The 27046-nt window shown below is 50.0% G+C and overlaps 1 protein-coding gene across 1 annotated transcript in view; it reads left to right on the forward strand.

Annotated features, from left to right (window-relative positions):
• LOC147109011 (uncharacterized) overlaps positions 1-27046 on the forward strand; it is a 552618-nt gene that overhangs the window by 153153 nt on the left and 372419 nt on the right. The window contains exons 23-26 of the mRNA XM_086002569.1: positions 12764-12865; positions 20128-20310; positions 21913-22053; positions 25143-25366. Coding sequence (XP_085858695.1) covers positions 12764-12865; positions 20128-20310; positions 21913-22053; positions 25143-25366 — 650 coding nt within the window. The remainder of the gene's footprint in view (positions 1-12763; positions 12866-20127; positions 20311-21912; positions 22054-25142; positions 25367-27046) is intronic.

The following is a 27046-nucleotide window of genomic DNA, read 5'->3' on the forward strand; positions in this document are numbered from 1 at the left end:
ATGCCCAGATCGACAGGGAGGCACTCAGCCTGGTGTGGGGGGTGAAGAAATTCAACCATTACCTACACGGACAAAAGTTTACCTTGTTGACTGACCATCAACCCCTCGTCTCCATATTCAACCCTAATAAGGGCGTTCCCATTATGACAGCGCAAAGGCTACAGAGGTGGTCCCTTTTCCTAGGGGCACACCAATATGACATAAAGTACAAAGGAACAAAACAGCATGGGAATGCTGACGGGTTATCGCGCCTACCGTTGCCAACAGTGGAAGAGGTGCCTACAATGGACCCAGTGGAGATATTCCACTCGATCATAGTGGAATGTCTACCGGTGACAAATTCTACCATTGAAAAGGAAACGCGAAATGACCCGACTCTCTCACGAGTCTACGATTTAACGGTGAAGGGATGGCCAGCACATGGCGAACCACTGTTGCCAGCATTCTCGCAAAGAAGAGAACAGCTGTCAGTGTGCCGAGGAACCTTGATGTGTGGATCCAGAGTGGTGATTCCACCCAAACTCAAGGATAGAGTGCTAAAGGAGCTTCACGAGGGGCATCTGGGTGGAGTGAAAATGAAGAACTTAGCCAGAGCGTTTCTGTGGTGGCCAGGTATCGATGGAGACATCGAAGAAATGACCAAGAGCTGTCTAGGATGCCAGAAGGTCCAAAACGCCCCACCACAAGCCCCTCTACATCCATGGGAGTGGCCCTCATCTCCATGGCAAAGGGTACATATCGACTTTGCTGGTCCATTTATGGACTCAATGGCCTAGAAATTCAGTTGGTTGCGCCAGCCGTTAGCGCCTTAGGAGGAGTAGATGTCGGGCGTTAGGCGGCTAGCGCCCGGGCGCAGCGCGAACTGCGCCTCGCCCCAACTTCACTAGAGATTTAGCGGCGGCGCAAAGTCTTTGCGCGCGCTCAGCCGCGCGCGCAGATCATGACGTCATTTCCTCATGCAACGCCCTTTGTGCGCCCCCAACCGGAACTTCAGTGGCGACGCCCCATTGTGCACCTGGCGCCCCTAGCGACTGTTAGAGTGGAACGGTGCTCAGCCGATGCGGGGCGCGGGGGGCGCAAATTAAAGGGCACTCCTCCTGCACTATAAAAGGCTGCCATTTCGCAGCACTCCTTCTTGAGAAACGGATCTTTGGAGAGAAACCAAGGTAGATAGCTTTCTGCTTTGGCCCAACACTCGGATAGGTACTTTTGGCTTCAGGCCACAGCTTTCCACTAGTCTTTGCCTTCATTGACATCTCATTGTTTGCCAGCATATTATGGGGGCTGCAATGGGTGTCAACGCTGGCTTTCTCAATTACATCCAAAGGGCTCACAGACGCCGTGAGAGAGTGGCAGCCCTGGCTAGATGGAGAGGGGGCAACAGGCATCGGCAAAGGAGGCCTTACCCACCCAGGGTATACCGCCAGCAGTTCTCCTATCTCAACATGTCTGAGGAGCAGTGTGTTCGGAGGCTGCGATTCAGAAGGGACGTGGTCACAGAGATCTGCCAGCTGCTTGGCGGTGATCTGCAGCCACAGCTGAGGAGCAGGACGTCTCTGTCGGTGGCAGTGAAGGTGACGGTGGCTCTCAACTTCTATGCCACCGGCTCCTTCCAATCCGCTACTGGGGACATTGCCAACATCTCCCAGTTCGCTGTGCATTGCTGCATCCGCCAGGTGACCAATGCCCTTTTCAAAAGGAGACGTCAGTTCATCTCCTTCTCCATGGCCCTTGCCAAGCAGCAACAGCGTGCAATGGGCTTTGCAGCATTCGCGGGCTTCCCCATGGTGCAGGGCGCCATTGACTGCACGCATGTGGCTTTGCGGGCACCTCTGGAGAATGCCGAGGATTACCGCAACCGGAAGGGCTACCATTCGCTGAACGTCCAGCTGGTGTGTGACCACAGGCAGCTCATCCTAGCTGTCAATGCCCGCTTTCCAGGCAGCAGCCACGATGCCTTCATCCTGCGACAGACTTCTGTGGCAGACATGTTCCAGGCACAGCCTCACCCACGAGGATGGCTTATCGGGGACAAAGGCTATCCTTTGTGTACCTGGCTGATGACCCCGCTCCGTGTGCCCAGCACCCCTGCTGAAGAGGGATACAACGAGAGCCATCAAGCGACCAGGAACATCATCGAACAAACAATCGGCGTCCTGGAGCAACGGTTCCGCTGTCTGGATCGTTCCGGTGGAGCCCTACAGTATTCGCCGGAGCGAGTCTCCCATTTCGTGGTCGTTTGCTGCATGCTGCACAACCTGGCTATCCGCAGGACTCAGGCACTGCCACCAGAGATTGGAGGACCACCTCAGGAGGAGGAGGAGGAGGAGGACCAACACAGGAGGGAGGCACAAAGTGCAAGGGCCGCCCGTCGCCGGCTTATTGAACGTCAGTTCTAGGCCCCCTCTCAGGGAATGGCTTGTGCCAATGTCAGCAGATGAATGTAGCCGCTCCACAAGCCCTCAGCCAAGCAGGGCAACCAGGACTTAACCAAAAAAACATGCACACTGCAATTTAACTACAATAATTTATTGAAAACCTCTGCCCTTCCCACATTACATGCTCATAGAGTCATAGAGTTATACAGCACGGATAGAGGCCCTTCGGCCCATCGTGTCCGCGCCGGCCATCAAGCCCTGTCTAATCTAATCCCATATTCCAGCATTTGGTCCGTAGCCTTGTATGCTATGGCATTTCAAGTGCTCATCCAAATGCTTCTTAAATGTTGTGAGGGTTTCTGCCTCCACAACCCTTTCAGGCAGTGAGTTCCAGACTCCAACCACCCTCTGGGTGAAAAAGTTCTTTCTCAAATCCCCTCTAAACCTCCCGCCCTTTACCTTGAATCTATGCCCCCTAGTTATTGACCCTTCTACTAAGGGAAAAAGCTCCTCAGTATCCTATCTATGCCCCTCATAATTTTGTACACCTCAATCATGTCCCCCCTCAGCCTCCTCTGCTCCAAGGAAAACAAACCCAATCTGCCCAGTCTCTCTTCATAGCTGAAGCGCTCCAGCCCTGGTAACATCCTGGTGAATCTCCTCTGCACCCTCTCCAAAGCGTTCACATCCTTCCTGTAGTGTGGCGACCAGAACTGCACACAGTATTCCAGCTGTGGCCTAACCAGTGTTTTATACAGCTCCATCATAACCTCCTTGCTCTTATATTCTCTGCCTCGGCTAATGAAGGCAAGTATCCCATATGCCTTTTTTACCACCTTATCCACCTGTTCCGCCGCCTTCAGGGATCTGTGTACTTGCACACCCAGATCCCTCTGACCCTCCGTCTTGCCTAGGGTCTTACCATTCATTGTGTATTCCCTTGCCTTGTTAGTCCCCCCAAAGTGCATCACCTCGCACTTTTCCGGGTTAAATTCCATTTGCCACTGTTCCGCCCATCTGACCAACCCATCTATATCGTCCTGCAGACTGAGGCTACCCTCCTCGCTATTTACCACCCTACCAATTTTTGTATCATCCGCGAACTTACTGATCATACCTTTTACATTCATATCCAAGTCATTAATGTAGACCACAAACAGCAAGGGACCCAGCACCGATCCCTGTGGTACCCCACTGGCCACAGGCTTCCAGTCACAAAAACAACCTTCGACCATCACCCTCTGCCTTCTGCCACTAAGCCAGTTTTGTATCCAATGTGCCAAGGCACCCTGGATTCCATGGGCTCTTACCTTCTTGACCAGTCACCTGTGCGGGACCTTATCGAAGGCCTTACTGAAATCCATGTATACCACATCCACTGCGTTACCCTCATCCACACACCTAGTCACCCCCTCAAAAAATTCAATCAAATTAGTCAGACATGATCTTCCCTTGACAAAGCCATGTTGACTATCCCTGATTAATCCTTGCCTCTCCAAGTGGAGACAAATTTTGTCCCTCAGAATTTTTTCCAATAATTTTCCTACCACTGATGTTAGGCTCACTGGCCTGTAGTTCCCTGGTTTTTCCCTACTTCCCTTCTTGAATAATGGTACTACATTAGCGGTTCTCCAGTCCTCTGGCACATCCCCTGTGGCCAGAGAGGTCCTGAATATATGTGTTAGAGCCCCCGCAATCTCTTCCTTTGCCTCACACAGCAGCCTGGGATACATTTCGTCCGGGCCTGGGGATTTATCCATTTTTAGGCCTGCTAAAACCGCCAATACCTCCTCCCTCTCGATGTTAATATGTTCGAGCATATCACAGTCCCCCCGCCCTATTTCTATGTCTACATCGTCCTTCTCCATAGTGAAAACAGATGCAAAAAATTCATTTAGAACCCTTCCTACATCTTCCGGCTCCACACACAGATTGCCACTTTGGTCCCTAATGGGCCCTATTTTTTCCCTAGTTATCCTCTTACCCTTAATATACTTATAAAACATCTTAGGATTTTCCTTTATTTTGCTCGCCAGTGTTATTTCATGGCCCCTCCTTGATCTCCTAATTTCTTTTTTAAGTATCCCCCTGCACTTTTTGTACTCCTCTAGGGCTTCCTCCGTCTTTAGCCTTTTGTATCTGCCAAAAGCCCTCCTTTTTTTCCTAATCCATTCTCGTATATCCCCTGACATCCAAGGTTCCCTGTGGTTTTTGGAACCACCCTTGACCTTTACGGGAACATGTTGCCATTGTATGATCTCAATCTCCCTTCTGAAAGCCTCCCATTGCTCTGATGCGGATTTTCCTACAAGTAGCTGATCCCAGTCCATTTTGGCCAGATCCTGCCTTATCCTATTAAAATCGGCCTTCCCCCAATTTAGAACCTTTATTTCCGGCCCATCCTTGTCCTTTTCCATGACCACTTTAAATCTCACCATATTATGGTCACTGTCACCAAAGTGCTCACCTACTAGCACTTTTTCCACTTGTCCGGCCACATTCCCTAGAATTAGGTCCAGTACCGCCCCCTCTCTTGTAGGACTTTCTACATGCTGGCTCAAAAAGCTCTCCTGGATGCACTTTAAGAATTCTACACCCTCTGAGCCTTTCACACTCTGACTATCCCAGTTAATATTGGGGAAGTTGAAATCCCCCATTATTATTACCCTATTATTTGCACATTTCTCTGAGATTTGCCTACATACCTGTTCCTCTATCTCCCCCTGACTGTTTGGAGGCCTATAGTACACTCCCAGCAAAGTGCTTGCCCCCTTTTTGTTTTTAAGCTCCACCCATATGGCCTCATTAGAGGAACCTGCTAATATATCATCCCTCCTTACTGCAGTAATTGACTCCTTAATTAATATTGCGACACCCCCTCCTCTTATACCTCCCCCTCTGTCTCGCCTGAAGATTCTGTACCCCGGAATATTGAGCTGCCAGTCTCGCCCCTCCCTCAACCATGTCTCCGTGATAGCAACAATATCATACTCCCATGTGTTTATCAACACCTTCAGTTCATCCACCTTATTTGCAAGACTCCTTGCATTAAAATAGATGCCATCCAGCCTTGCCCTTATATATTTGCCCTGTCTACCAAGCTGACTTGTTTTTTTCTCTATAATTGGCAGCTCATCACCCCCTATTTCAGCTCCCCTCTGTATCCCATCCCCCTGCCAAGTTAGTTTAAACCCCCCCCAACAGTGCTAGCAAACCTCCCCGCAAGGATATTTGTCCCGCTCTGGTTCAGGTGCAACCCGTCCGACTTGTACAAGTCCCACCTTTCCCAGAAGCAGGCCCAGTGATCCAGGAAAGTAAAACCCTCCCCTCTACACCAACTCTTTAGCCACGCATTCACCTGCTCTATCCTCCTATTCCTATACTCACTAGCACGTGGCACTGGGAGTAATCCAGAGATTACAACCTTTGAGGTCCTGCTCTTTAATCTGTTACCTAGCTCCCTAAATTCTTGATGCAGGACCTCATCCCCCTTCCTACCTATGTCGTTGGTCCCAATGTGGACCACGACCTCTGCCTGCTCACCCTCCCCCTTAAGAATGCCCTGTAGCCGCTCAGTGACATCCATGACCCTGGCCCCAGGGAGGCAACAAACCATCCTGGAGTCACGTTTGCGACCACAGAAACGCCTATCTGTTCCCCTTACGATAGAATCCCCTACCACTATTGCTCTCCCACTCTTTTTGCTCCTTTTCTGAGCAGCAGACGCGTCCCTGGTGCCAGGAAGCTGGCTGCTGCTGCCTTCCCCTGGTAAGTCATCCCCCTCAACAGTATCCAACTTGGTATACCTGTTTGAAAGGGGGATGTCCGCAGGGGTTCCCTGCACTTCCTGCCTGCCTCTGTTGCTCCGCCTGATGGTCACCCAATTTCTTTCTGCCTGTGCAGCCCTACTCTGTGGCGTGAACAACTCGCTAAACGTGCTATCCACGACCCTCTCAGCATCGCGCATGCTCCAAAACTCATCCACCCGCAGCTCGAGCGCTGCAATGCGGTCTACAAGTAGCTGCAGCTGGATGCATTTCCCGCACACATGGTCGTCAGGGACACTGGCAGCGCCCCTGACTTCCCACATGGAGCAAGAGGAGCAGAACACGGGCCTGAGCTCTCCTGCCATGACTTACTCCTTTAATTAATTAAAAAATTTATTCAACACCCCAGTTACAGGTATACTCTAGGGCCCTTTATTTACCAACTGTCCCCACTACAACACAGAGACCCTAGAAATTTAACACCACAGAATTGAAGCTTGTATTGAAAAGAGAGAAATACTCACCAACCAATCACTTACCTGCTTCCTGCTGACGTCACACTTGGATTACTTTTTACCTCTCTCCCGGAACCTGGATTGGTATGCCTCTGGTTGCTCCCTCTTATACTCCGCCGCCTCGGGTTGCTCCCGCGCAGGTCCGCTGCTTCTCCGGTCTCGGGGCTGTGGGCCTCGGTGCCTCTGGTTGCTCCCTCTTATACTCCGCCGCCTCGGGTTGCTCCTGCGCAGGTCCACTGCTTCTCCGGTCTCGGGGCTGTGGGCCTCGGTGCCTCTGGTTGCTCCCTCTTATACTCCGCCGCCTCGGGTTGCTCCCGCGCAGGTCCGCTGCTTCTCCGCCTCGGTGCCTCTGGCTGCTCCCTCTTATTCTCATGTGGAGAAGCCCCCTCCAAAAACACAAAACTACCAGTGTCGGCCTTACAAAAAGAAAGAAAGACACCAGTCTCGGCCTTACACAAAAACAACTGCACCAGTGTCGGCCTTACAACAAGCACCAGGCATTTGTGCATACCTCTACTTTTTGCCCTGCGAGGGCGATGCCTTGCGCATCCTTGCCTGGCCCCTGCCCGCCCTGCTGCTCCTCCTCAATGGGAGCCCAGTGGCTGCAGCAAGGCTGGGGGAAGGCTGCTGAGGGGCAGATGGCGAGACGGCAGATGCCCTTGGGGGTCGGCCTGCACCAGCTCTGGCCTTGGAGTGGCCGGCTGCTGACTGCTCCAACTCTGGCTGGGCGGCAGCAGTCTGTCCAGCAGCTCGTGGCAGCTGCAATGGTGGAGTGGCAGTGTCGGCTGCAGGAATGGTGGCAACCTGGCAGATCGCAGGTGCTCGCTGGTCGCCTGAGACATTGGCACTCGCACGGGCCAGCACTGCAGCATGCGCAGCAAACAGCTGAAGAACAGACTGCTGGGCTGCTGCTGCGTGGCGAGTGCCCTGGCGATGCCTGGCTGATCCAGCGAGGGTGGCAGCAGTTAGTGCCCGTGTGGCCCTGGTCTGTGTCCGCATGACACCAGCCAGTGAATGGACGGCACGACTGAGCACTTGGCTAGAAGCCGACTGTGCTGCCGTGAAGTCCTGCAGACTCCTGGCCTGTGCTGCACTGAATTGTTCCAGACTCCTGGCCTGTGCTGCACTGAATTGTTGCAGACTCCTGGCCTGTGCTGCTCCGAATTGCTGCACACTCCTTGACAGAGACTCTATGGAGTCAGGCATCCTTGCCACTGCAGCCATGAGCTCAGTGTGCCTGCGCTCAGCCTGGACGGCCATTTCCTCTAGGAGGCGCACCTCCTCTGCCCTCACCGTCGCAGGACTGGAGGCCGCACTCACCCTCTGGGGAGAAGTCCGCCGAGCTTCCCCACCCCTCCCACGTTGCTGCAGGCCGCTGGGCCCCGGAGCTTCACTCTCCTCCGACCCTTCCCCCCGGCTCCCCTCCAGGGAAGACGTGTCCCCTACATCGCCATGGGCTGGCGTGGCTGAGGGTGGCACTGATGGGCCGGCTTCCTCTTCCTCCTCCTCGTCTAATGAAGGGCTGACAGTGGCAGCTTGAGGGCCCGCCTCCTCACCTGGCGATTCACCATCTGAAAGCAGGAAGGCACAAGAGTAGCTTTAGAGTGAGGACAGGGCGGCAGCGAGGGAGGCATGAGTGGTGCCATTCACCTCATTGGTCGGACAGTGGCAAAGGATGCTGATCTGATGCGCAAGTGGAACGAGAGAGGTCCAAAAGGTGATGCCCTTACCATTGGTGCCCAGAACAGGGTCGGCATCTCCACTGGCGACGGGGCCAATCAGCCGGCCTGCCATAATGCGCTCCACACGCTGGTCAAGGTCGGAGAGCTCTTTGAGGTCAGGACGGCCTCCCCCGGTCTCAGTTCGGTTGCGCCGGTTGTGCGCCACCTTGGCCTGCAAGAGAAAGGACGGCCTCTAAGTACAGTGTGAAGCCCTGATCTTGTCTGCACTGCCTCCCATGGTCGAATAGCTTGTACAGTGTGTAGCCCTGATCTTGTCTGCAATGCCTCCCATGGTCGAATAGCTTGTACAGTGTGTAAAGTGCTGAATGTGCAAGTGATTTTCATGCCAGTCCCATAGCTGCTGGATGAGGGCTGGCCATTAGGGCTTTCAGGTCCCTTTGCCCATAAAGTGAGGTGCACATGCAAGGATGAGGAGGACACTGGAAAGGGTACTCACCCTGACAACCCGAGTGAGGTCGTTGAACTTCTTCCGGCATTGCACAGGAGTCCTGGCAACCACGCTGTTGGAAGACACCCTGTTGGAGACCTCCCTCCAGGCTTTCCGGTAGGCGCTGGGCAGCGGCCTCTTGCCACCTTCTGGGAACAGAACATGGCGCCTGCGCTCCACTCCGCCAACCAGCAGCCTCAGGTCACCGTTGCTGAAGCGCTGCGCTCTCTCCCTGGCCTTCTCCATAGCCCTGGGCGTTGTGCAGGTGAAGCTGAAGTGGTCAGGCCTAGGTTGAGGGCTGCAGTGTGCAGGGTGTGGCAGGCAAACAAATCCACCCTCCCCCTTTAAGAGCTGACCGGCGCCAGAGTGTCTGCCGTCAATCAAGAACTCGCCGCACCTGCGCTGCGCCCGGCCTCGGGGGTCTCGCTCAGCACCGCCGGCTTAGCGCCTAAAGATAGTCGTGCATCGCCTGTTTTAGCGCAGCAGCAACCTCTTGGGGCGATGCGACTGAATATCAGCGAAGGGGGCGCGACTTTGCGCCGGGCACAAACTTTAGCGGCCGCCTGACTTTACCGCCCCAAAAGTGGCTATACTGAATTTCTAGGCCAATGTTTTTAATTGCGGTGGATGCACACTCCAAGTGGCCGGAGGTAATAAAGATGTCCTCCACCACCACGGAAAAAGCCATCACAGTATTAAGGACCATAGTCGCCAGGAATGGGCTGCCTGAACAGATCTGTTCTGATAATGGACCGCAATTTGTATCCGAAGAATTCAGGAAGTTCTTAAAAAACAATGGGGTTAAGCACTGCACGTCCGCCCCATACCATCCCGCCACCAATGGATTGGCTGAAAGGTTTGTCCAGACCTTCAAGAAGGCCATAAAGGCCATGGGTAATGAAGACATAAATCTACAACAGAAGGTAGATAACTTCTTGTTTGCGTACAGGAATGCAACACATGTGGTTACAAACCAAACCCCCGCCATGATGTTTTTCAATAGAAGACTAAGATGCCGGCTGGATTTAGTCAAGCCAAACGTCAGAAGGGACGTAGAGAACCGGCAATTTCAAAGCATGAATGAAAGGCCAACTAGAACCTTCCAGATAGGTCAACCAGTTTTGGCCCGGGACTACCGTACCGAGAAATGGCAGCCTGGAACTATTTGCACACGACTAGGACCGCTTATGTATACCGTGGACATTGGAGAAAGCATAATAAGGCGCCATGCTGACCAGATCATAGAGTCATCCGAAAAAGGACAACCTACACCACAACTCTATACGCCTAGTGATGAAGCAGAGATACCCATAGTATCTACCTCCGATCTGGTGATACTGGAACCAGATGAACCCGACACTAGCATTGAAGCCGAATCGACCTTGCCAAAAGAACCTACTACACCACCGAGGCGTTATCCAGACCGAGTCAGGAAGCCTTCAGAGAGACTGAATTTGTAATTGATTAACTTCAGCAAATGTGTATATTATTGTTCTTGTAAAAATGTTATTTAATGATTACTTAAAATGTTATGTACTATTTATCTAAAAGGGGAGGAATTGTAGTGTATGTACCTTTAAGAGGAACGATGTTTTTGAAGCCCCTGTATACTGTAGTACCAGCAGTGACCACTCGGGTATATAAGCCTGTGTAGCATCTTGTGTTGTTAGTTCACCTCCAGACTTTGTTCAGTAAACACTTGTTAAATCAACTCCTGCATTCCGTGTCTCCATTAACACACGGATCTAACAGAAGTACAATTACACAAATCACTGAAAGTAGCGACACAGGTTAGCAAGGCCATAAAAAATGCAAACCAAGCACTAGGGTTTATTTCTAGAGGGATAGAATTGAAAAGTAGAGAAGCTTTGCGAAACCTGTAATGAACCTTGGTTAGACCACACTTGGAGAACTGCGTACAGTTCTGGTCGCCATATTATAAAATGGATATAGAGGCACTGGAGAGGGTGCAGAGAAGATTTACAAGGATGATACCAGAAATGCGAGGGTGAACAGGCTGGGTCTCTGTTCTCTTCAAAAGAGAAGGCTGAGGGGTGACCTAATAGAGGTCTTTAAATTATGAAAGGTTTTGATAGAGTGGATACAGAGAGAGTGTTTCCACTTGTGTGGAAGAGCATAACTGGAGGCCATCAATATAAGATAGTCACCAAGAAATCCAATAGGGAATTCAAAAGAAACTTCTTTACCCAAAGAGTGGGGAGAATGTGGAACTCACTACCACAGGGAGTGGTTGAAGTGAATAGTATGGATGCATTTAAGGGGAGGCTAGATAAACATATGAGGGGGAAGGGAATAGAGGGATATGCTGATAGATTTAGATGAGGAAAGACGGGAGGAGGCTCGAGTGGAGCATTAACACCGGCATGAACTGGTTGGGCCGAATGGCCTGTTTCTGTGCCGTATATCCCATGTAATCCTATGTAATCCATCAAACATTCCCAAGGGCAGATACAGCATTGGTTAGATACAGAGTAAAGCTCCCTCTACACTGTCCTATCAAACACTCCCAGGTGTGGAGATGCCGGTGTTGGACTGGGGTGGACAAATGTAAGAAGTCACACAACACCAGGTTATAGTCCAACAGCTTTATTTGAAATCACAAGCTTTCGGAGCACTGCTCCTTCGTCAGGTGAAGTGGAGAGATGCAGAAAAACACAGCTTATATAGTCAGAGAATAATGTCAGATGTTTACAGGTAATCTTTCTAACTGCCATTTATCACACCTCGGCAGAGAGATAATCACAGCAATCAAAGGTGTGAATGGTGTCCAAACAGGTCAGTCAGGAAAACATTACATCAAAGAACTGTTCCTGACTGACCTGTTTGGACACCATTCACACCTTTGATTGCTGTGATTATCTCTCTCCCGAGGTGTGATAAATGGCAGTTAGAAAGATTACCTGTAAACATCTGACATTATTCTCTGACTATATAAACTGTGTTTTTATGCATCTCTCCACGTCACCTGACGAAGGAGCAGTGCTCCGAAAGCTTGTGATTTCAAATAAAGCTGTTGGACTATAACCTGGTGTTGTGTGACTTCTTACATTTAAACACTCCCAGGGCAGGGACAGCAGGGGTTAGATACAGAGTAAAGCTCCCTCTACACTGTCCCATCATACACGCACAGGGCAGGTACAGCACGGGCTAAGTAAAGTTGAAAGCTTTCTTTACACTGTCCCATCAAACATTCTCAGGGCAGTTACAGCACGGGTTAGATATAGAGTAAAGCTCACTCTACACTTTTCCGTCAAACACTCCCAGGGCAGGTACAGCACGAGTTAGATACAGAGTAAAGCTCCCTCTACACTGACCCATCAAACACTCCCAGGGCAGGTATGGCACGGATTAGATACAGAGTAAAGCTCCCTCTACACTGTCCCATCAAACACTCCCAGGGCAGGTACAGCACGGGTTAGATACAGAGTAAAGCTCCCTCTACACTGTCCCATCAAACACTCCCAGGGCAGGTACGGCACGGATTAGATGCAGAGTAAAGCTCCTGCAGTTTTGTGCTTGCTAAGAGAGTTCACACATTTTAAATAAAACATACACAGAATACTACAGATGCTGAAAATCTGAAATAAAAACAGTAGGTTCCAGTTCTGACGAAAGGCCATCGACCTGAAACGTTTACTCTGGTCCCCTCTCCACAGATGCTGCCTTGACCTGCTGAGTGTTTCCACCATTTTCTGTTTTTATTTCAAATGTGCAGCCTGATTTCCCGTCAGATCTCTTGAGCTGACACTGAGAATTCCCGTCAGTCTCGGTCTGAGCTGATGAAGATTTACTTTTCTGTGCTTTGCTGCTCTTCTGTAATTACATTGAAGTGTGAAAAGTTTGTAGTGAGTGAGGCTCGCGGAAACTTCCATTCCCTGTATCCACTGACTCGGTGATGTCACTCTCCCTCCAGGACGAGATTCAGTTCCAGGAGCGGGAGATCCGGAGCTTCCATGAGAAAGTGTCGAGAATTCAGGAGCTGCTGGAGTGGGAGGAAGTGCCGCTGGAGTTACAGGTAAGGACCTGGTCTCCATGGCAACTAACCAAGCAAACGAGCCTCAGGAGCTGGGGCTTGACATGAATCAACTGAGCGGCCTGCGGATGGCGCTGTCCAGGGAGAGTATAAATACTCGGGCACGGGCCCAGCTTGCGCAGGACATTCTTAACAGGAACTAGTGAAGGACACAACTGCAGTAAGGAGGGATGACATATTAGCAGGTTCCTCTAATGAGGCCATATGGGTGGAGCTTAAAAACAAAAAGGGGGCAAGCACTTTGCTGGGAGTGTACTATAGGCCTCCAAACAGTCAGGGGGAGATAGAGGAACAGATATGTAGGCAAATCTCAGAGAAATGTGCAAATAATAGGGTAATAATAATGGGGGATTTCAACTTCCCCAATATTAACTGGGATAGTCAGAGTGTGAAAGGCACAGAGGGTGTAGAATTCTTAAAGTGCATCCAGGAGAGCTTTTTGAGCCAGCATGTAGAAGGTCCTACAAGAGAGGGGGCGGTACTGGACCTAATTCTAGGGAATGTGGCCGGCCAAGTGGAAGAAGTGCTAGTAGATGAGCACTTTGGTGATAGTGACCATAATATGGTGAGATTTAAGGTGGTCATGGAAAAGGACAGGGATGGGCCGGAAATAAAGGTTCTAAATTGGGGGAAGGCCGATTTTAATAGGATAAGGCAGGATCTGGCCAAAATGGACTGGGATCAGCTACTTGTAGGAAAATCCGCATCGGAGCAATGGGAGGCTTTCAGAAGGGAGATTGAGATCATACAATGGCAACATGTTCCCGTAAAGGTCAAGGGTGGTTCCAAAAACCACAGGGAACCTTGGATGTCAGGGGATATACGAGAATGGATTAGAAAAAAAAGGAGGGCTTTTGGCAGATACAAAAGGCTAAAGACGGAGGAAGCCCTAGAGGAGTACAAAAAGTGCAGGGGGATACTTAAAAAAGAAATTAGGAGATCAAGGAGGGGCCATGAAATAACACTGGCGAGCAAAATAAAGGAAAATCCTAAGATGTTTTATAAGTATATTAAGGGTAAGAGGATAACTAGGGAAAAAATAGGGCCCATTAGGGACAAAAGTGGCAATCTGTGTGTGGAGCCGGAAGATGTAGGAAGGGTTCTAAATGAATTTTTTGCATCTGTTTTCACTATGGAGAGGGACGATGTAGACATAGAAATAGGGCGGGGGGACTGTGATATGCTCGAACATATTAACATCGAGAGGGAGGAGGTATTGGCGGTTTTAGCAGGCCTAAAAATGGATAAATCCCCAGGCCCGGACGAAATGTATCCCAGGCTGCTGTGTGAGGCAAAGGAAGAGATTGTGGGGGCTCTAACACATATATTCAGGACCTCTCTGGCCACAGGGGATGTGCCAGAGGACTGGAGAACCGCTAATGTAGTACCATTATTCAAGAAGGGGAGTAGGGAAAAACCGGGGAACTACAGGCCAGTGAGCCTAACATCAGTGGTAGGAAAATTATTGGAAAAAATTCTGAGGGACAAAATTTGTCTCCACTTGGAGAGGCAAGGATTAATCAGGGATAGTCAACATGGCTTTGTCAAGGGAAGATCATGTCTGACTAATTTGATTGAATTTTTTGAGGGGGTGACTAGGTGTGTGGATGAGGGTAACGCAGTGGATGTGGTATACATGGATTTCAGTAAGGCCTTCGATAAAGTCCCGCACAGGAGACTGGTCCAGAAGGTAAGAGCCCATGGAATCCAGGGTGCCTTGGCACATTGGATACAAAACTGGCTTAGTGGCAGAAGGCAGAGGGTGATGGTCGAAGGTTGTTTTTGTGACTGGAAGCCTGTGGCCAGTGGGGTACCACAGGGATCGGTGCTGGGTCCCTTGCTGTTTGTGGTCTACATTAATGACTTGGATATGAATGTAAAAGGTATGATCAGTAAGTTCGCGGATGATACAAAAATTGGTAGGGTGGTAAATAGCGAGGAGGGTAGCCTCAGGCTGCAGGACGATATAGATGGGTTGGTCAGATGGGTGGAACAGTGGCAAATGGAATTTAACCCGGAAAAGTGCGAGGTGATGCACTTTGGGGGGACTAACAAGGCAAGGGAATACACAATGAATGGAAAGACCCTAGGCAAGACGGAGTGTCAGAGGGATCTGGGTGTGCAAGTACACAGATCCCTGAAGGCGGCGGAACAGGTGGATAAGGTGGTAAAAAAGGCATATGGGATACTTGCCTTCATTAGCCGAGGCATAGAATATAAGAGCAAGGAGGTTATGATGGAGCTGTATAAAACACTGGTTAGGCCACAGCTGGAATACTGTGTGCAGTTCTGGTCGCCACACTACAGGAAGGATGTGATCACGTTAGAGAGGGTGCAGAGAAGATTCACCAGGATGTTACCAGGGCTGGAGCGCTTCAGCTATGAAGAGAGACTGGGCAGATTGGGTTTGTTTTCCTTGGAGCAGAGGAGGCTGAGGGGGGACATGATTGAGGTGTACAAAATTATGAGGGGCATAGATAGGATGGATACTAAGGAGCTTTTTCCCTTAGTAGAAGGGTCAATAACTAGGGGGCATAGATTCAAGGTAAAGGGCGGGAGGTTTAGAGGGGATTTGAGAAAGAACTTTTTCACCCAGAGGGTGGTTGGAGTCTGGAACTCACTGCCTGAAAGGGTTGTGGAGGCAGAAACCCTCACAACATTTAAGAAGCATTTGGATGAGCACTTGAAATGCCACAGCATACAAGGCTACGGACCAAATGCTGGAATATGGGATTAGATTAGACAGGGCTTGATGGCCGGCGCGGACACGATGGGCCGAAGGGCCTCTATCCGTGCTGTATAACTCTATGACTCTATGACAACTAGACCTCCATGTTGTAAAACAGTTGATTAAAGCTTTGTTTAACGTTTAGACCAAGTGCCTAGTAGTTTTCTTACATCAGGGCTATTGGCTGTTCTCTTCCCTCTGTGTGTGTGTCTGTCTCCTCTCAGCCTTTCATTGTCTCGCCCCAAATTCCTGCCAATATGTTTGTACACGTGTGTCTTTATATGTGTATGTGTGTGCATTTGTACATGTGTGTGTTTGTGCACGTGTATGTTTGTACATGTGTGTGTTTGTATATGTGTGTGTTGTACATGTGTGTTTGTGCATGTGTGTGTGGACACGTGTGTGTTTGTACATGTGTATGTTTGTATATGTGTGTGTTTGTACATGTGTGTGTTTGGACACATGTTTATGTTTGCATATGGGTCTGTGTGTGCACAGTTGTATGTGTGCATTTTCTTTCTATCTCTCAGTTTCTGTCTGTGCCAGTACACATGTCTCTCTCTTTGCTGTTTGTCTTTCCCTCTGTCTCCCTTTCCCTGTGTGCCTCTCCCTCCCCCTCTCTGCCCCTCCCTCCCTCTCCCTGCCTCTCCCTCCCCCTCTCTGCCCCTCCCTCCCTCTCCCTGCCTCTCCCTCCCCCTCTCTGCCCCTCCCTCCCTCTCCCTGCCTCTCTTCCTCTCTCTGCCTCTCTTCCTCTCTCCCTTTTCTCTGCCTCTCTCTCTCTGTTTCTCTCTCTCTCTGACTCTCCCTGCCTGTTTTTCTCTCTCTGCCTCTCTCCCTCCCTCCCTCTGCCTCTCCCTCCCTACTCTCTCTCCCTTCTCTTCCTCTCTCTCTCTCTCTCTGTCTCTCTCTCTGCCTGTCTCTGCCTCTCTGTCTCTTTGTCTCTCTGCCTCTCTCTGCCCCTCTCTCTCTCTGCCTCTCACTCCTTCTCTCTGTCTCTCTCTCCCTCTTCTGTCCCTCTCCCTCTCTCTGCCTCTCCCTCCCTATTCTCTCTCCCTTCTCTCTGCCTCTCTCTCTCAATTCAATTCAATTCAATTCAAATGCTTTATTGACATGAAAGTTTACAGGGAACCATATTGCCAAAGCTTACATAACAAAAAGCAGTTTTCCAACATTGTGTAGGTGTCAAACAATTTTGACCTTCGTTGGGTACATACAATATTAGTTTAAACAATATTAATTTAAACAGTCATTGAGCATCGTTGGTTACATTCAGTATTAATTTTAAACAGTCCTCAGGTTGTGACATGTTGTTACATATTTGGCACCAAGGTATGGTCTGTCTCCTTCTCCCAGGACTAATCTTAATTTTGACAGGTCATCCAATTCTTTGAAATCTGGGGTTGTTTGGCTGAGCTTGTCAAATAATATGTTTCTTGTTGTGTTGAATTTTTCGCATTTTAGGAGGAAATGCATCTCTGTCTCAACCTCGCCGTCCAGACATTGATCACATATTCTATTCTCTCTAGGCTGCCAGGATTTCTTGTATCTTCCTTTTTCAATTGCCAGTTGGTGGTCGCTTAGTCTGTACCTGGTGAGGGTCTGTCTCTGTTTTGTGTCTCTGATGGTCGAGAGATAGTCTGCCAGTTTATATTCTCTTTTTAGGGCCCGGTAACATTCTAATCTGCTTTGGCTTTTGGTTATTTTGTTCCAATGTTCCAGGTAGGTTTCTTTGCATTGTTTAATGATTTGGTTCACTCGGATTGGTGTTTGGACGGCAGTGTTGGTCTGGGACTGGTCAGGGTCCGGCTAAGTAGGAGTACTTAGTTTCAGTAGCAGCTGACTCAGGGGACTCTTTTCTGGGTTTGTTTCTCTGTCTCTCTCTCTCTCTGTCTCTCTCTCTCTGTCTCTCTCTCTCGCTGTCTCTCTCTCTCTGCCTCTCTCTCTCTCTGCCTCTCTCTCTCTCTCTGTCTCTCTCTCTCTGCCTCTCTCTCTCTCTGTCTCTCTCTCCCTACTCTCTCTCCCTTCTCTCTGTCTCTCTCTGTCTCCCTCTCTCCAATTCCAATTCAATTCCAATTCAAATGCTTTATTGGCATGAAAGTTTACAGAGAACCATATTGCCAAAGCTTACATAGCAAAAAGGTACAGTTTTCCAACATTCTGTCGGTGTCAATCGATTTGACATTTGTTGGGTACATACAATATTACTTTTAAACAATATTAATTTTAAACAGTCTTTCTACTTCATTTGGTACGTTCAATATTAATTTTAAACAGTCTTACTTTTAAACAGTCCTCAGGTTGTGACATGTTGTTACATATTTGGCCCCAAGGTATGGTCTGTCTCCTTCTCCCAGGACTAATCTCAATTTTGACAGGTCATCCAATTCCTTGAAATCTGGGGTTGTTTGGCTTAGCTCCCTCCTCTCTCTGCCTCTCTCTGCCTCTCTCTCTATCTGTCTATGTTTAGTGCATGTCTCTCTCATCGTCGAGCACACTTGTTGCGACTCGCTGAGGAGCTTCACGCCCTTGTGGTTATAGTTTGTTCCTGACTGTTAGTTATTCAGTGCGAAGAGGGAGTTTGATTAGCTGGACCCATCGGCAAACGCAGCTGAACAGGCCCAACTCTGAGCCTGCCTATCTCCAACCCCGACTACAGCCTCCTCACCCCAAGCACATAAACCCAGCCTGGATACAGAGTGGTGGATAACTTGCAGACAGGTAGAAGGAGGTCATAGTTTACGGTCTCTGCAGCCAGAGTAGCTGGGTGCTCACCTGGGCTGTGGTATTTGAGTGAAGGGCGAGTACACTTTAAACAAGGGGTAAGGGCTCTTTGCTCACACCTGATTTCTATGGCACTAGACTAGCAACCCAGAGTGTACGAGCTGAAGTGGTGAGTTATGAAATTTGTACTCTGAAAATTTGATAGTAGAGTACGGTAGGGTAGTGGTTATGTTACTGGACCAGTAATCCAGAGAGCAAGGCCGGAATTTTCACCAGGGAGGCGGGTTTGAACGGGATCAGCTCGGGAATTCCATTTTTAACAATTTAACTGCCCCCATGCTCCAAACCCACCCGTTTTTTTAGGGGAAAATTCCGGCCGTTTGAGAATTTGAATTCAGTTTAAAAAAAATATGGAATCAGTAAAATTGACCTTGAAGCTGTCGGATTGTCATTAAAACCCAACTGGTTAGATTCATCGAACCTTCCAGCACAGAAGGAGGCCATTCGGCCCGCCGTGCCTGTGCTGTCTCTGTGAAAGAGCAGTGGTGCTCAGTCCCACAGCCCCGCTTTCTGTGGGGAACCCTGTCAGTGCCTCATCCTCCAGGACCGTCCAACTCCCTTTTAAAATTACTGCTGGAATCAGCTTCCACCACCTGTTCAGGTCGAGCGTTCCCGATCCCCACACTAATGTCCTTGAGAGAAGGAAACCCGCCGTCCTTACCCAGTCTAACTTACACATGACTCCAGTCCCACACTATGTGCTTGACCCTTAGTGCCCTCAGAAGTGGCCGAGCAAGACAGTGATTAGCAGTTCAAGGCTGCCCATCACCACCTTCTCAGGGCAATAAATACTTAAAAGCGCCTGACGTAAGAAAACTACTAGGCACTTGGTCTAAGCGTTAAACAAAGCTTTAATCAACTTTTACAACATGGAGGTCTAGTTGTCACAGAATCACAGAAACCTCACAGTGCAGATAGAGGCCATTTCGGCCCATCAAGCCTGCACCGACACATATCCCACCCGAGCCCCGTAACCCCTACACCAACACATATCCCACCCTATCCCCGTAACCCCACGTATTTAATCCCCCTAACACTAAGGGTCAATTTTATCGTAGCCAATCAACCTAACCCGCACATCTTTGGACTGTGGGAGGAAACCGGAGCACCCGGAGGAAACCCACGCAAACACGGGGAGAATGTGCAAACTCCACACAGACAGTCACCCGAGGCCGGATTCGAACCCGGGTCCCTGGCGCTGTGAGGTAACAGTGCTAACCACTATGCCACCGTGCTGCCTTCACTAGTTGTGTCCTTCACTAGTTCCTGTTAAGAATGTCCTGCGCAAGCTGGGCCCGTGCCGAGTATTTATACTCTCCTTGGACAGCGCCACCCATAGGCTGCTTAGTATTATTTCATAAGTCTTTCTTTCAGGAATGACTGATTCATGTCAGCGCCCACATCCCGAGAATGAAGAAAGATAATTGGCCGTCTGCCGTGAGTGGCCATGTTGTGTCCGGTGGCGCATGCCCTTCGCTGAGCCAGGATGCTGAGGTCTTTGTACCTACACCAGGAGATTGGGACCAGTATTAAAAACAGGTGCCCGTGCGCACGTGGCGTTTTTTGGCCTGGAGAGGTCTCCTTCCTGCTCCGTACTCCAGGAGGCAATGGGGCCGCACCGTCAGGGGGTTCCCCTCGTGCTACCATGTGGAAGTGTGAGCGCCAGGATACATCCTCACTGGCCCGAGCGGGGGTAACTCTGAACCTTTCACCTTTCATAATCTTTCCTCAAAAGGTGGTGGAATCGACGGTGAGGAAACAGATGGAGCAGGTAAACCGCACCAAAATCCAACCGAGTGCCAGGGAGGAAGAGCCGAGCGGGAGGCTGGGCCAGTCTCGGGCCAGTCCCGAAGCAACGGAAGCTTTTTTCGTGAGTCATAGCGGAACAGACAATCCCAGAATCCTTCGCCACCCACAGGTAATTGGCTATTCGGTTCTATACGCGCAATCTTCACAAAGGTATAAATGAAACCAGGCTTGCATTTAGATAGCGCCCGACCACTTTCCAAAGGGCTTCGCATTCAATGAGTTACGCTAAGGTGTAAAAGAAAGGAAGAACTTGCATTTCTATAGCGCCTTTCACGACCTCAGGACATCTCAAAGTGCTTCACAGCCAGTGAAGTAGTGTTGAAGTGTGGTCACTGTTGTAATGTAGGAAACAATGTGTAGTGACTTATTATATAGGCAAAGATGGCAGCCATTGTAGTGATGTTGGTTGAGGGAGGAATATTGGCCCAGGACACTGGGGAGAACTCTCCTGCTCTTCTTCGAAATAGCGCTGTGGGATCTAATGGTACAGGGTGGTGTTTGATTGAGGAACCCAGGAACATACAATCTTGCTTTTGAAAATATTTCCTCCTCGTAAACAAATCTCTCTTTTCCCCCCCTGGGATTTCCCCTCCCCCTGAAGGTGCTCGCAGTATAGGAACAGGAGGAGGCCATTCAGCCCTTTGAGCCCATTCGCCATGCAATCTGATCATGGCTGATCTGTATCTATCCTTCAATCATTTTAAACACCTTAATTAGATCATCCCTTAATCTAAATTCAAGGGAATACAAGCCTCGCCTATGCTCATAATTTAACCTTCTTAGCCCCGGACTCTAGCTGGGGTACGATCCCATGAGCGCTCCCAATATCAGCAAGCTATTGGGGGATTTATCACAGCCAGTCTGAGTCGTGCGGTCACCTGATGCACCTCTCCCAGCAGGGGTCGCTAGTTGGTGATCAAAAGCTGGAAGCCCGGCTCATTTTTCCCATGCCAAACGTAACGTCCTGACTAAAACTCCACCAGAGATCAGCCAGTTCAACATAAACATGGGATCGGACCTGGGAACCCCTCTGGTCTGCATAGCTCAATAGCACTGCATGCAGCTACTAACCGATACAGCAACAACTTGCATTTCTGGGGCTCCTTTTACGTAATAAATCGTCCAAAGGCACTTCACAGCAGTGTAATTTTACAAAAATTGACACCGAGCCACATAAGGAAATATTAGAACAGGTGACCAAAAACTTGGTCAAAGAGGTCGGTTTTAAGGAGCGTCTTAAAGGAGGAGAGAGAGGTGGAGAGGTTTAGGGAGGGAATTCCAGAGCTTAGGGCCCAGGCAGCTGAAAGCACGGCCGCCAATGGTGGGGCGATTAAAATCAGGGATGCTCAAGAGGCCAGAATTGGAGGAACGCAGAGATCTCGGAGGGTTGTGGGGCTGGAGGAGATTACAGAGATAGGGAGGGGCGAGGCCATGGAGGGATTTGAAAACAAGGATAAGAATTTTGAAATTGAGGTGTTGTTGGGAGCCAGTGAAGGTCAGCGAGCACAGGTGGAGGTGTAGAACCTGTTTTCTGAAGGGACGCAGACCTCCAATTACAAATGTTACAGCCAGGGGCTAGAGCGAGAGGACAGTTTAATCTTGGACGCCCGGGGTGGTGGGGGGGCGGGGGGCGCCCTCCGGCAGCTCGGCTGCTCAACCAGGGGTGGTAACATCAGTCAGTGCCGCGCTTATATCCGCTTTGCTTTCACAGGATGAACCGCCTGCCTCAGATTCCAGGGTCGGAGATCAACAGCGTTCCCAATGCAGCCCAGGTGAGCACGAGGAGCTAGAGTGGAGCGGAGAAGATCCCAGCGATGACGAGGTCACGCCCACAATGGAGGAACTGCCGCAGGTAACGGTCACACCCTTTAATATACCAATAAACAGGACACAACACGGCTCATCATCAAAGAATCATCGAATCATACAGCACAGAAGGAGGCCATTCGGCCTATCGTGCTTGTATATACCAATATACGGTTCACAGCGCTAAGGTTCCCCACTCAGTACTTCCAACATCAACAACAACTTGCATTTATATAGCACCTTTAACGTAGTAAAACGTCCCAAGGTGCTTCACAGGAGCAATTATCAGACAAAATTTGACACTGAGCCACATAAGGAGATATTAGGACAGGCTTGGTCAAAGAGGTAGATTTTAATGAGCGTCTTAAAGGAGGAGAGGTGAAGAGGTTGAGGGAGGGAATTCCAGAGCTTAGGACCCAGGCAGCTGAAGGTACGGCCACCAATGGCGGAGTGATTATAATCGGGGATGCGCAAGAGGCCAGAATTAGAGGAGCGCAGAGATCCGACCGAACTCCTGTAGTGAGAATGCATTGTTTCCCACCCTTCAGCCAGTTTCTGAGCTATTCCCAGTGTTTACCTGAAGCCCCACAGCTTTGAATTTAATTAGCAGCCTCTCGTGTGGAACTTTATCAAAAGCCTTTTGGAAGTCGAGGTTTACCATGTCAGAGAACCTCCCCCAGTCCCGCGTTGTCATTTCTCAAAGAGATCGAGGAGTTGGGTCAGGGAGGATCCTCCCCTTCTCAATCCACACAGATTGATGTTAGTCAGGTTATTGTTATACAGGGAATCCTCACATTTACTCCTGATAATCGATTCCGTTAGTTTACATGGAATGGCAGGCTAATGGTTCTGTAGTTTTCTGTCTGTTTTATTCCCTTTTTTGAATGTGATCACCCCATGTTAGTCTGTTTCTAACCTACAGGCACTTCTCCAGTATCCATTGACCCCTTCATAATGATAGTCAGTGCTTCACGAATCTCCTCCGGAGTCTCTCTCAGCACTCTGATATAAATAGCGTCTCTCCCTGAAGCCCTTTGCCTACAACTTCCATCTCATTTATAATCAAGTGATCAGTTTTACTGGGGATATCTTTGTCTGGAGATGGAATGTTGCTCATAGGCTGTAATAACCGCAGACGGTGCTGTAATAACCGCAGACGGTGCTGTAATAACCGCAGACGGTGCTGTAATAACTGCAGACGGTGCTGCAATAACCGCAGACGGTGCTGTAATAACCTCAGACAGTGCTGTAATAACCCCAGACGGCGCCATAATAACCCCAGACGGTGCTGTAATAACCCCAGATGGTGCTGTAATAACCCCAGACGGTGCCATAATAACCCCAGACGGTGCTGTAATAACCCCAGACGGTGCCATAATAACCCCAGACGGTGCCGTAATAACCCCAGACGGTGCCATAATAACCCCAGACGGTGCTGTAATAACCCCAGACGGTGCCATAATAACCCCAGACGGTGCTGTAATAACCCCAGACGGTGCTGCAGTAACCTCAGATGGTGCTGCAGTAACCTCAGACAGTGCTGTAGTAACCGCAGACGGTACTGTAATAACCACAGACGGTGCTGTAATAACCCCAGACGGTGCCGTAATAACCCCAGACGGTGCTGTAATAACCCCAGACGGTGCCGTAATAACCCCAGACGGTGCTGCAGTAACCTCAGACAGTGCTGTAGTAACCACAGACGGTGCTGTAATAACCCCAGATGGTGCTGTAATAACCCCAGACGGTGCTGTAATAACCCCAGACGGTGCTGTAATAACCCCAGACGGTGCCGTAATAACCCCAGACGGTGCTGCAGTAACCTCAGACAGTGCTGTAGTAACCACAGACGGTGCTGTAATAACCCCAGACGGTGCTGCAGTAACCCCAGACGGTGCTGTAGTAACCACAGACGGTGCTGTAATAACCCCAGACGGTGCTGTAATAATCCCAGACGGTGCTGTAATAACCCCAGACGGTGCTGTAATAACCCCAGACGGTGCCGTAATAACCCCAGACGGTGCTGTAGTAATCACATTTATTTGTTTTTCTTCCCCAGCTTTCAATTGAACAAACGAATAATAATAATAATAATCAACTTTTATTGTCATTGTTAGTGCACAAGTGCAGTACAACGAAATGTAGGCTTGTGGCTCCCGAGTGTGTACATTTAGATTAAGACATTTAAACATTCAACATACATTTGGCTTGTAATACATTAACATAAACATAACCATAATAAAGTGCATTGGCAGATGTGCAGGCTTTAGAGTTTATTTGTGGAGTTCAGTAGGATGACAGCCCTGGGAAAGAAGCTGTTCCTAAATCTGGTCGTTCGGGTGCGAATGCATCTGTAGCGTCTTCCAGATGGTAGGAGGGCGAACAGACTGTGGCTGGGGTGGGTAGGGTCTTTGATGATGGTCGGTGACCTCCGTAAACAGCGTTTCTGGTAGATGTTCTCAATGGTCGGTAGCCGGGTGCCGGTAATCTGACCGAATCTGACCAAACTTGAGATTCCTCGCACAAGCATCAACACAGAACTAACAGAGGTTGAACGACGGGTGCAATTGTTGTGGGATCTTCCCTCAACACTGAACACCCCCACTGTTCAACAGCAGCTGGAGGAGCTGGAGGTAGCGTTGGTACCTGCAGTCGGCTAACTGTCTAGACGGGACCGAGAGTGTCAGGACCGAGAGACTGAGCATTTCCTCAGGGCTCGGGTAGCGGGTGGGGTTTAGGGGCTTACGGTGAGAGTGGGGTTCAGGGGTCCTGGTGGGAGTGGGGTTCAGGGGTCATGGTGGGAGAGGGGTTCAGGGGTCACGGTGGGAGTGGCGGTCAGGGGTCACGGTGAGAGTGGCGGTCAGGGGTCACGGTGGGAGTGGGGTTTAGGGGTCACAGTGACAGTGGGGTTTAGGGGTCACGGTGGGAGGGGGTTTAGGGGTCACGGTGAGAGTGGCGGTCAGGGGTCACAGTGAGAGTGGGGATTAGGGATCACAGGGCTGGAATTTGTGGGGTCACGGTCGGAGTGGGGTCAGGGGTCACATGGGAGTGGGGTTTAGGGGTCACGGTGGGGGACTTGATGATACGTTGAGTGCGAGAGTTCACATCGCTACTTCCCTCTTTGCCTGTTTTCAGGCGCTCCGCGTAGACGTCAAAGGAAGCCACGACCCAAGCACCGAAGGGCAACGCCCCAGAGACACGGACCTGCGTCGCAGGCAGCGCGAAGTGATTGAGGAGGTGACGGCCGCGAAAAGACGCAGAGAATCCCAGCTGTTCCAGATCGACGAGTATCGGAGCAAGCTGTGTGCTGCCAAATGCCTGTTAGACATGCTCATGGCTGAGCAACAGAATGCGGAAAAGTGAGTAGCGCCAAGAGGGTGGAGCCTATCTGTCCTGGCCTAAACCAGCAGTAATTAATCACCAAAGCGTGGATCACTTGCTATGGCAGCCCATGTGTGTGTGTAACTGAGGTTCTGACACTCTTGGTGTTAGCTGTGGCTCAGTGTAAGCACTCTCATCTCTGAGTCAGAAGGATGTGGGATCAAGCTCCACTCCTGACACACCCAGTGCAGTACTGAGGGAATGCTGCACTGTCAGAGAGTCAGTACTGAGGTAGTGCTGCACTGTCGGAGGGGCAGTACTGAGGGAGCGCTGCACTGTCGGAGGGGCAGTACTGAGGGAGCGCTGCACTGTCGGAGGGGCAGTACTGAGGGAGCGCTGCACTGTCAGAGAGTCAGTACTGAGGGAGTGCTGCACTGTCAGAGAGTCAGTACTGAGGTAGTGCTGCACTGTCGGAGGGGCAGTACTGAGGGAGCGCTGCACTGTCGGAGGGGCAGTACTGAGGGAATGCTGCACTGTCAGAGAGTCAGTACTGAGGGAGTGCTGCACTGTCGGAGGGGCAGCACTGAGGGAGCACTGCACTGTCGGAGGGGCAGTACTGAGGGAGCGCTGCACTGTCAGAGAGTCAGTACTGAGGGAGTGCTGCACTGTCGGAGGGGCAGTACTGAGGGAGTGCTGCACTGTCGGAGGGGCAGTACTGAGGGAGTGCTGCACTGTCGGAGGTGCCGTCTTTGGGTGAGACGTTAAACTCAATCAAGTTAGTTAAACACGATTTGCCATTAACAAATCCATGCTGGCTTTCCTTAATTAATCCACACTTGTCCAAGTGACTGTTAATTTTGCCCCTGATTATTTTTTCTATAAGCTTCCTCACTACTGGGGTTAAACTGACTGGCCTGTAGTTGCTGTTTTATCTTTACACCCTTTTTTGAATGATGGTGTAATATTTGTAATTCTCCAGTTCTCTGGCACCACCCCCGTATCTATGGAGGTTTGGAATATTGTGGCCAGTACCTCTGCGATTTCCTCCCTCAATTCCCTCAGTATCCGAGGATGCATCCCATCCGCTCCTGGTGATTTATCTACTTTAAGTACAGCCAGCCTTTCTAATACCTCTTTATCAATTCTAATCGCATCCAGTATAAGAACATAACATAAGAAGTAGGAGCAGGAGTAGGCCATACGGCCCCTCGGGCCTGCTCCGCCATTCAATAGGATCATGGCTGATCCGAACCTAGACTCACGTCCACTTCCCTGCCCTCGCCCCGTAACCCCTAATTCCCTTATCAGCTAGGAAACTGTCTATCTCTGTTTTAAATTTATTTAATGTCGCATAATCTCCACTACCTCCTCCTGTTTAACTATGTCTATGGCAGCATTCTCTTCCTTGGTGAAGACAGATGCAAAGTACTCATTTAGTACCTCAGCCATACCCTCTGCCTCCATGCATAGATCTTTTTGGTCTCTAATCAGCCCCACCCCGCCTCTTACTACCTGTGGTAAACCACTGTTTGTATTCCTGTTTGTCCTGTTTGTATTCCACTGTGTACATGCCTGGACATGCCTCGGCTGACTCCTCCCACAGGTCCTAGTATAAAGGTGACTGCTCCCCAGCCCTTTGTATCCTGGACCGGTCGACCACTCGAGGCAGACCTCCATTCTGTTGTTAATAAAAGCCTTTAGTTACTCTTCTAACTCTC

This window comes from Somniosus microcephalus, chromosome 12, assembly GCF_052327205.1.
Source record: "Somniosus microcephalus isolate GS21.2 chromosome 12, FLI_Smic_1.0, whole genome shotgun sequence".
Lineage (NCBI taxonomy): Eukaryota > Metazoa > Chordata > Chondrichthyes > Squaliformes > Somniosidae > Somniosus > Somniosus microcephalus.